At 34.1% G+C, this 12,033-nt stretch overlaps 1 protein-coding gene across 2 annotated transcripts in view; it reads left to right on the top strand.

Annotated features, from left to right (window-relative positions):
- Positions 1–12,033, top strand: part of LOC149779201 (uncharacterized) — a 102,040-nt gene that overhangs the window by 82,535 nt on the left and 7,472 nt on the right. For both annotated transcript variants that reach the window (XM_089939768.1, XM_089939769.1), the window contains 3 exons: positions 2,629–2,803; positions 5,168–5,991; positions 7,625–7,962. In XM_089939768.1, coding sequence (XP_089795894.1) covers positions 2,629–2,803; positions 5,168–5,991; positions 7,625–7,962 — 1,337 coding nt within the window. The remainder of the gene's footprint in view (positions 1–2,628; positions 2,804–5,167; positions 5,992–7,624; positions 7,963–12,033) is intronic.

The raw sequence follows: 12,033 nt of genomic DNA, 5'->3' as shown, positions 1-12,033 counted from the left end.
TCGGAGGAGCAGTTCTTGCCTACGTAATTTTAAGGGTAGTTCTCCTGTTATTGTTTGTAGTTTTTCTAATGATGTGGGAACCAGACTCCTTCGTTTGGAACCGCGCAGATTGAAACGATTGGTCGATCCAAGTTGTTTTGGAGAGGCTTCGAAATTCATTTATCTAGGTCTCTCACCGTTAGATTCCCCTTTCCATGACTAACTTAACTTCTGATTGGGAGAAGGCAGCAACATTAGCGAAGGAAATTGGTGGCTATTCGAAAAGCGGACGGTAAATGTAGTTGGTAAACGTAACTACCCAAGACAAACTGGAATCTCAGACAAGCCATAGACCTCAACCGACTCGGCGTGTACATAGATTCGCCATGGTTCAAAATGGAGGAAATGTCAGTCATACTTTCAGCAAACATGAGTCAATTTGCTGTCAGTTTAGACATAACAGACAATTTGTAAATTTCCCTAATATCCCATCACTTCTTATATTACGGCATTACACCTTCGAATACCTCAATATTAGAAATGGCTAACGTTTGTGTTTGCTTCGTCAAGAAAAAATGTGAGCACCCATTACAATCAAAGGCTTTCTTTTCTTGATATCCGACACAATTATACATCATAGTAGAGAGGATATAGGTAATAAAATGTTTTTATCCGATGTATTAGGCAGTTTTGTATGTAATATACCAGAATATCTCACCTCATTTCCTAAGGAGAATTTTTCGTACGTACTGACATGGCCCAGTTCAGATCAGATCATTTCCTTAGCCTGCACCTCTTGAAAGCCTCTCTGGTAGAAAACACGTTTTCGGATAGTTCTAACATCAGCATGCACGGTCAGCGAGGTGCATGCCCATTTTGTCAGCCGAACTATCTATAGTTCAGACAAGATGCAATCAAGCTTCGTAGCAAGCAACATGCTGCCTTAAATTGACAATCATAGAATCGTCATCCATTCTCTCTCCTCCTTCGATAGGTCTCAGTAGGCAGTGATTCAGGTCCGGTACCACGCGCTTAAGTGCAACTTAAAGTGCACGGGAAAGTGTCAGGTATATGGGATTGGCTGGGCAACGCCTTCATCCTTATGTCAAAATCTGGAAATTGATTATAATCACCAAGGCTGAAGTGGGTTATACGCTTGGTGTGCTCAGATATCCCAGTGCATTAAGAACGCCTCAAGCATATTACACAGCTATGAAATTAGAGTTATCTCGGCAAGCCTCTCCTAAAGAATCGTGGTTATAAAGACATAAATGGTGATGATCGATATGTACATGTGCTGCAACTCAGACCATTACAAGATTTGTTTAAAGTCTGTTCTGTCTTGTCACGGGCGTGGAACACCAATTTCTCTACATTTTCCCAGTGATATATCCAGTAACAAAAATGCTTGCCTTCCTTAATCCTAGACGAATACTGGCTTTAAAGCTTAGGTGACTGCCGATGGAACAGTTTTCTTATTAGGTGTGCAATTTACTTTAATACAGGGCACAATCCTTGTACCATCAGTTTGACTATCGAAGAGGTAGGATACTGATCAATGATTCGTCCTGGTACTACTGTCCTAATGGTAATCTGATCGGGAAATACATTCAAAAGAGAAAGTAAACTTTGAAGTAAATCATATATCTCAAAGCATACTTATTCAGTTACGTTACTATTAAACCCTTCTACACCTAAACGTAAATGTGAGCATCCTCGCTGAGGTATCCTTCAAGCAAAACTGTCAACAAATGTAGCTACCTAGCAGTAGTAATGACTAAGCATGGGGAGAATTTATTTCCCTTGTCCATATGGAATTGAGATCGAAAATATAAATTGTATTCGATTTTCCATTACTGCTACAGTGGAAGACTGTTCTAACACTAATCTGATCGGATCAATCTTCCCTGTGAAACATAATTTACTCCAACATTTGCGTTTTGTATTTTTAGAGTTCACACAATTACTGTGGGACGAAATTCAAAGATTCCTGCAATTTTGTTGGTGTTTACTGATTGTCTTAAAACAATAATCAAAAGACGGTAAAATAGCACAAACAAGTATTTTAACAGCTTTTAATATTTGAAGATATGCTAAAAAATAAAACGAAACAAAACGAGAACACAATGGAAAAAAGCAACAACAGAAACAAACAAAATATAACCAGATATATATGGTTTGCATAGGAGAATTCGTTTTATTGGTAAAATGGATAAAATGTCATTCATATATATATATATATATATATATATATATATATATATATATATATATATATATATATATATATATATATATATATATATCAGACATACCAGAACTTGGGCCGATGCTATGTGTTAAAATATTTTTAGCAAAACCAGCATATCCTTACACCTTCTTAGGTTTTCTCAAATTTGCATGTATTAGAGCCATTCCTGGAAGCTGGATTCAAGTTTCTGTGAATGTTGTATTGGCCTGTATACAAATCTTAACTATCCTGGTTCGTCTTGCTGCTGTTCCAGCGGAATTTATTTATAATAACACACGCAGCAAAGGTACAAAGCAATGTACTCTATGTCATTTCATTTTGAAAGTATTAGCATATACGTCCCATTTTACAATCACTGATTCTAAAGTAAAATACGTTTGCCGTATTTGTCTTTGCAGGAAATCACGTGTATGGTGTGTTTGTGGTAGGGAATCATACAAAAGACATGGAAATGATCATGCGTTATGAAAATACATCTGTAGACACCAGAGACATCGCAAAAACCTTCATCAGAGATGCAAAGAACTTACGCAATGTTCTCATATCAAAGTTTCCATTGGTATTGGGAGCAAGGTGGGTAATATTTATAAAGAACTGATTTAACGTCTGTGCTAACTAAGCGTTTTCTTCCAAACTAGTCTGCTTTCCTTACTTTGGCTGTTTTCATGTTAGTCTACTGCTGAATAATTTCAGAAATAATTGCATTTTACCGCCTAGACCGAAATCCGGACATCGGTCTCAAAGGTCGATGAGGTCACCATTCTTAAAGTGTGACAATGGTGGAATCATTGCAAATTTTAATAAGGCGAGGATTATGATCAAGAAGTCCATAGAGTTTACGGTCATTACTCAGTGTTAATTAGCAAATCTTGTCATAGAAAAGCGGCATATCATCGTATGTTTATATGAACGAATTATTTAAAAGCTACACTTATTCAATTCTCATAGTAAACCTATGCAAACACCATGATATTTAAAATTCAATAACTTAAAGATTGTGAGTGCTCATAATCAAACCTACATTTATAAGTATAGATGAAACCTGGATGTCAGCTTCTGTGTAGAGGAAAGGATATGAGCCGCGGCATTTTCTGGACCCGCATGTGTTTGAAACATGTGTTTTCAAGTCCGCACCAAAGAGTCAGGTACTAAGTTTAGTAATGAGTGTTCCAAACTCAAGACTGTTAAAGGTCTGAAATTCCATCAATAAAACAATGTCGGTATTCTTTTCAATTACAGTTAGGATAAACTCTCAAAATATTATTTTTCCTAAAACATAATTTACATTATTAACCAACCCTGGTCAGCCAAACCTATATATACACCCATTTCCAGGCTGGTTCCCATTTATCCATATCATTAGTACAGTGTGTCCTAAAAGGATTTTTTACAGGAGAAAACAGGCATTTTCTAAGTACAGCATTTCAATTATTAATATAATTATAAATAATATATAAGACTATAACTTGGGCTAAACTTTGCCTATAATTTGAGGGATCAATATGTTTACCAGTGATTCATCTTTATGCAATGCAACCACATTAAACAAAACTTCCTCGTTTGTAAACCTTATGTATGCGATGAATGCACAATGAATGTTTATGATGGAACAAACATAAACAAGAAAACCGCAAACGCAAACGTTCTTAATAATCTTGTCACTAAATAACCAACTTGTGTTTTCCATGCATTAAAACACCAAATCAAGTTTTTCATACTTCTTGACATGAAGAAATAAAAACATGACTACGTTTATTTATTGAAAGAACAAATCTGGGTAATATATATAGGCTCTTACTCTCATTTTCAGGTTGATATGAAGATGCCTTAACGATAAAACCTGACCTTTAGCCTTTATTTTGATGCTTGGCCTTAGTGTAAAGATCATATAGTTTCATCGGAATATATAGCACTGAATTTTGAGTCTTTCTGCTATGATATAGTTGTTAAACAAAATATACTATTAAAAATTCTATGACTTTAAACTATTGTTTTGCACATCCGTTGCAAAAAATGGATGCTGTACAAAGTTTTTTGTTCTTGCGAAAATATTGAGTCTGAACAGGATATACAGAAACAATTGGTTAACAGAGTTGAAAAATAGATCGCTAAGGTTTTCGATTGTTGAAGGCAAATAGTTATCAATCATGACGTTTTCACACCACTAAAACAAAACAATTTGATTGTTGAATGCAGTGTTCAAGTATCATGGCAGTGTATCTTATTTTAACGATTCAGTTGTCTTCGAGAACATACTTTACTCAGTTCACACTGTAAACCTTGCAACCACCATTATATAAAAAATTCAATAACTTTAAATTTCTGAGTGCTCACGATCAAGCCTATATTTATCAGTATAGACGAAACCTGGGTGACAGTTTCTGTGTGGAGGAATCGATATGAGCCACTGCATTTCCGGACCTACGTGTGCTTGAAACATGTGCTTTTAATTCCGCACCAAAGGGTCAGGTGCTAATTTCAATAATGAGTGTTCCAAACTTAAGAATGTTACAGGACTGAAACTCCATAAATAAAACAATATCTCTGTTTTGTCAGTTACAACAAGTATAAGCTCTCGAAAGAACCTTCTTCCCTAATGCACCTTTCATTATCATCCAGTCCTGGCCAGTCAGTCCCATATATACTCTATTTTATGTTCACCCTTTTAAGGAATTGTTTCCATTTTACCAAGCTATTAGTACCGTGTGTCCTAGAAGCCTCCAAATCCGAACGATCAGGAGTTCTGTAAAATGTGCTAATAACATGACGGTTATCACTTGCGTCTACCATCAGAAATGTTTAAATGTCTGTTTTGTGTTAGGGTGCTATCGACTGTACCCGTTCAAATCATATTTTCAGTATTTATTTTGTTTGTTAATTAGACACAACAGGAAACTATTGAACTTTATTATCAAACAATTTATATTTTTGTTTAAGGGAGGAACATTTGAAAGTTGTAAGGCCAAAAAAACCAGGGAATGATGGACAAATGCTTGAAGATATTAAAAGAGCATTTGATGAGATCAATACATTTATTGGACAAGAACTAAGTAAAAGAGACAAAAGTAAACTTGAAGACTCACTTTTCATTTTTTACTTTACTGGTCATAGTGATCTGAAAGCTACAAGTGGCGAATATGTAATGTTTCTTGGTGGCATGAATGAAACAATAAATTCCTCAGAAGAATGGCTGAAAGAGATGCTACATCATAAATTACGGGTGGATAAGGTGCTAGTTATTCTAGACTGCTGTTATGCGGCAAAACAAGAATTTGTTGGAAGCAAAGAAGAAGCGATTTGTCAACTTTCATCGTGTGCCAAAGACCAGAAATCTAGATGCACTGTTGAGAGAGGTAGCTATTTCACCCACTTCCTATGCAAGGCTTTGGCGGGAGATTTTGTTCAAAAGTGTAAAGAGGGCTTTAAAAAATGTTGCCAAGACTGTGAAACGAAGATGGATAGCTATGACAAATCTCCTTGTGGAATATTACACCTGAATTGTTTACGCCAGCAACATGTTACACTGAGTGATGTTAAAAAATACATTCTGGGGCATTACAAACTTTTAAACTTACCGATGGATGTGGTGAACGTAACGAGCGATGAGGGGAATGTGGGTGAAATCTATCTGGCTTATTATAAGCCATACAAGTCCACAATTTATGTCTCTTTGGAGGGATCACAGAATAAAGAAAAGTATACCTTCAGTGCAGCTCCAAGAACGATTGGGCGCTTAAGAAAGGACATAACTAAATACATAGGTACTCTTGATTCTTAGACATATATAGTCGAAACAAAATATAAAGAAGAATATTACTGTAAATGACGCTTCAAGATAAACCTTAGAGACCAGTTTTTTTAATTCGTTTTTATGAGGAGTTCTTTTTCTTAAGGCATTGGTCTTTTAATATTGATTTTAGTCATTTTGGACATTACGAAATTACCCCGAAATTGAGAATTTGATAAAAATTATATTCCCTCATTTCTACAGCCAGAGGTTCAAGTCAGAACATAATTATATATGTCATCTTGCATGAAATCGGTCGGAACATCGTGCATCTATTAGCGTACATAAAGCCTGTTTAATTAAATATAAAATCTAAATTGGCTTAATAAGAAATGCAATTTTGTTTGCTCATTTTCTTGAGGATATTTATTTTGAGACATGCTAAGACCTTGAACCAGTTTTGTCTATTATAAACAGCTTGCTTTGTCTGATTATTACAGGATCTCTGTAAAGCAATGCTCATTCTGAATTCTCTGAGATTGAAACCTTAACTCAGGATAAAAACAAAGTAATTTTACATTATATCTCAGCATCACTGTAAGGTATAAGGCAAAAGATGCCACCAGTTCAAGACAATAATGGACCTTTTATTATTCCAATTACAACATATCAATATATTCTGATGTAGAGATTGTGTGTCTGTAATTTGGCTTATATGATACTTGTGTAACAATGGGTCAGATGTAAGATACTCAGAGATTAAACTGTCCGCTACGACCTGTGCACAGTACACAATACGTGGGCAAGCTGAAAAGGGCAGAGCATTTATGAGGGATACTTAATTTCAATTAAATGACTTTATTGGTTTGAGAATTATCCAGTTTCGGAGAACAATCATTGTGATGAGAATATCGCTTGATATAACCAATCATGAAGATCTATAATTATAATGTATTTGTGGGTTCATTTAACATGCGGATCGACATAATTCTGAGATTTTAATATGTGAATATCATATCAAATGCAGCAAAGTGATAATTATAACATCTTCCCGAATAATCTTTTTTGATCATATCAGCGTGTCTTTGAATCCGCAAAAATGCCCACAAAAGTTAATGTTTGAAAATAAGCTTTTATTACGTACCGTAACCCTTATTTTTGTACGTCTTTGGAATTGATGCCCAGTTTTCACAACCTTTGATGATTTCCCAATTAATATTTATAGAACTTGCAACAAGTCATAGGGTAGAAACTACGCGAGGTCTATATACAATATCCAGAAACGAAACCCGCATCACGTTTTCAACCGATTTAACATGATCCACTTAAAATCTAAAGACGTACAGATATTATGTTATATAAATCTATATTACTGTAGCATAAAAATTACGTTTATATATATATATATATATATATATATATATATATATATATATATATATATATATATATATATATATATATATATATATATATGGAACAAGCAGATAGTGATATAAAATGTACAAATCTGATAAACGTCTCAAAACAGGAACAGAACAATAATAAAAATGGTATGACTCTTGAATAAAATTTAAATCTGGGTCATTCTCTTGTATTAATGGAATTGTCTAAATCACTACTACACTAATAGTTTGTCTTGATGTCTTTTTTATTTTGCATTACAGAAGAAAAGAAAATAAAGTGTCAGATACTTGACATGTTAGAGTTTTACAAGAAAATAGACAGACGGACTGAAGATAGCAAGACAAGAAGTAAGGATTTGATAAAAAGCAGCAGTCATCTAGTAGCAATTTGTCAAACGTACAAGAAGGACAAGGAGGAGCTGACAGGTTTAAATGACCTTTGGAAGATCAAACCCAGTTTCCGGTCACTGGTAGCGAAGATAAGAAACAATGTAAAGGACCTGCCAAATGGTCCAGTAAGGTGCGAAATCAAAGAGGAGATGGCAATGAGTTATCATGAAAGTTATTTTGACAAATGCAGCCTTTTGGGAATCAGTCAGGTAAGAACCTGCTTAAATAATTAAATCGACGCCCGGATTTACTTCTTCCATTTGTTTTCCAATAGTTTTGTCTTTTACTCAGTAATGTTTGGTGTGTGAGAGGTCAGCGCATCCATATGAAATAATTATCATTGGTCCCCCATCTGTCTCCGGATTTATTCTCAACAAAACATAGCAGTCGCCATACATAGCCTATCATGTGCTAAAAATGGCCTTAACACGGCAAAACCAAACAAATCAAATAACTTATTTTCTTTCAAATCTTGTATTACTGGTAGTTAAGCATATATATATATATATATATATATATATATATATATATATATATATATATATATATATATATATATATATATATATATATATATATATATATATATATATATCAAAGGAATCGAGGCTTCCCGAGTTTCTTTTTAAAGAAAAATGTATACAACGAGCGATATATCATTGGTACAGCGTGTATACCATTCATATATTTTATTTATATCACATAAATATACACATATTTGCCATTTGAACGGAGTTAAGATTTACTACAGGCAGCTGTATATTGACAGAGTGAATAAACACCTCACATCCTCAAGAGCCTCCGCTACAAAATGTAGTTCTATGCCTTTTCTGGATATTCACAATCACGTTTGCATATTGATAGTTTGGATTTTTTTCAGTTTCTATTTTTCCTGACATTGGTTAAATCAATACATTATGAAGTTTTTATTTTAACATGAAATATGGTTTAAATGATGAAATTAGAGCACTACAAACGCTTGGTTAGCTATGCCATTCACATGAACGATTAGCTTTTCACGTAACGGCGCATGCGAATTAATGTGAATAGAAACTAAGCGAAATGACAAATCAACAAGAGATAATCAAAATATTTTAATATGTTTACAGTTGATCTAAGTCAATATACTGCTTTAATAACAGTACTAACGACCATAAAAATCTTTCTCTCTCTCTCTCTCTCTCTGGTCATTATGACTTTTAAATTCTCCGTTTCTCTGCGGTTGCTTTGAGTTTAAAACCCTCTCTCTCTCTGGTCGGTTTGACTTTAAAACTCTCTCTCTCTCTCTCTCTCTCTCTCTCTCTCCTTTGGTCGGTTTAACTTAACTTTTACACAAACAAAAATCCTCTACACTCGTCATTTCATAGATTTTAGCCTGTATCTTGCTATGATGGTCCAGAGAGAGAGAGAGGGAGTGCGGAGCGACCTTTGTATATTTTCATATTTAATTAATAATAATCGATTTTAGAGCATTATAACATGTTTAAAAAGCAACAGCAATAACAAGACATTAAATACATCACAGTATGTAGAGCAGGTAACTGAGAAATGTACTAAATAATGTCGACATGTTTTGCAACTTTATATCATTGATAAACACTGTTGATAAATCCCAAGAAAAGCGAACACATATCATAAGACGAACCATATTATTATAGGTTACTTGGGGTAATTTCTATTTCAATGTTTTATTCCAACTCATATTTCTTTTTTCTCTCACGACTCATTTCTGCGTAGTTGTCCGTTACGCATTAGAGGGGACAGGGGAATATAAAGCAGAAAGGATTGTGAAGAAACTGTGTACTATATTAAATTCATTTAGAAAGCAAGGATTATTAATATTTGTATCGTTATTTTCATACGTCACTAATGATTAATGTGTGGAAATTCATCATTGATCGAGTAGAATGAACTGCACACGGTCGCGAGAATGCTTATATATGCGTACTATATACCAATAGTATTGGTATATCAAATTGCGCTATACCAACTCCTTAAAAGCCATGTTTTTTTATGTATGTGGTATATACTTTGTTCTGATCGTCCACTAAATCATTAAGTAGTTATCAACACCCAGGAGTAGCCATATATAGATTTTGTGGACGATCAAAACAAAGTTCAGAGGTCACGATATTAATATCTGTTACTGTAAACTAACATTTTCATAACACATTTTAATTAGTTGTTTATTAGTGTTAATTAGATGACGCCTGCAAAACGTCTGATCTTCATTCATTTTCTTGAGCAAGTGTTCATCAAACCTTAGAAGTCGACTTTTGTTTATGGTGTTAAACTGAAAATGTTATATTACTTTGGCCTTTGGTTTACTAAACTACCCTGACCATCCACGTTTTGTACTAATCTGTGTGTTAGATGGATCAAACAGGAGTTACAAACATTTTAGACACAATGGTAAGTATTAAAAGAGTTTTTACCAGCATATGAAAATGCAATAACTTTCTGATTAGCGATTCAATGGCAACGTTTACAAGAATCGTGCCACCGCTTACGGCAGATTTATCTTAAATCGTGCTTTTGAAGCCAATCAATCAATATTAGGTAAGATACATTCTTTCTTTCTACACATTGGTTAGGGGTCTCTTTACGGCTTAACTGCATGACTTAAATAATAATAATAATAATAATAATAATAATAATGAGGACTTTGTATAGCGCCTAATCTTTAGAACTTCTAAGCGCTTTACAACATTAGACAACACCTATAACATGAAAACATATATAATGATATTATTACAAAAAACAAACACCAGGAAATTAGAAAACATAAAAACATGCTAAAAATATTTAAGGTAGGAAACATTATTAGGTCTTTAATTTTGTTCATGCAGTCGAAATAAGTGAGTTTTAAGAGCACTCTTGAATGGGATTATTGTGTCTTTGTGTGTAAGTTCAGTGGCCAATTCATTCCACTTGCTGGGCCCTGGTGTGCAAAAGAACGTTGTCCATACCACTTTGTTTTCGTAGTGGGAATAATGAATATACCATTGTCAGAGGAGGAATGTAAGTATCTTGCTGGTGTGTAGACATGGGTGAGGTCGGATAGGTATGTTGGACTGGAGTCCGTTAGTGAAACGTAGCACAGAGAACAAATTTTGTTTTTGATTCTGGATTGAATGAATAGCCAGTGTAGGGTACAGAGCAGCGGGGAGGTGTGCTCTGATCGTGGGACTCAAGTATGATCATAGCAGCTGTGTTTTGAACTTTTTGAAATTTCTGGAGTAGATATTGAGATGAACAAGACAGAACTGAGTTACAATAGTCCAGTCTTGAAAGTACTAATGAACACAAGCGTTTTAGTGGCATCATCTGAAAGATAATACACTTGAAGAATTTTTGTATGTTGTTTTGGGTAGGACAGAATATGTTCTTACAGGCAAAAGGTCACATATCAGACTTATTTAAAAGTTATATGATCTCTACTAGTTCGTTATTGCACAAAATAAACTTGTATTTGTTGCGATTTTCTCCACATCAACTGAGTATACATTTTAACATTTTGTAGGTTATTTTAGTACTTACAATTATTCCGTTTGTTGGGGAAATGAAACAATATAGTTTGATAGTCCTTATCGCAATGGAGTATATGTATATGTATATATATATATATATATATATATATATAAATTGGCTATACACACATACATTGCATTGATTGTTGTCAGCAATTAATCGGTCACGGAAAATTAAACAGATCATCTACGCTATGACTTGTTTTAATGTCTAATAAATGTTATTTTCGTCAAATTTATCTTATGTTTTGTCCATTCACTTTGAAAAGTCCTTTCGCCCTTATTTCGTTCCGTTTTGCTGTTTCATCTGCAGATTTCTTTCTTGTTACTTCGCGCTCATCTAAACTGACAGTGTTTTAAAAGTGTTGTAGAACTCGGATATATATTGATAAAAGTATAAGAACAGATTCAAGCTTGACATAAAGGCCAAAATACCTTCTACGAGTTTGGCCATGAATATACAGTTTGAAATTATCCGATCGAAACGAAAGTATAATATTTACAAGACTGAAAACTTACTTTGTATGATCATACCACCACATTCCAATATTTGGATAAAGTTATTGCAAAACAGTTTTAAGTTCGAAATACGCGCCGCATCTGTTCTATTTGTAGATGTTTTGGCCACGTCGTAACGAACCTGATTTATTCAGGTATTTTTGGTCATGATTATATGTGTCTCACTACGAAGTTTGAATCACAACAACAGCTATATTATGTTATCATTTACGTAATATGTGTACTACGATA

Source organism: Sinohyriopsis cumingii, chromosome 17, assembly GCF_028554795.1.
Source record: "Sinohyriopsis cumingii isolate HCF-2022 chromosome 17, ASM2855479v2, whole genome shotgun sequence".
NCBI lineage: Eukaryota > Metazoa > Mollusca > Bivalvia > Unionida > Unionidae > Sinohyriopsis > Sinohyriopsis cumingii.
The sequence above is the reverse complement of the archived record's forward strand: the minus strand, read 5'-3'. Positions and strand labels throughout refer to the sequence as shown.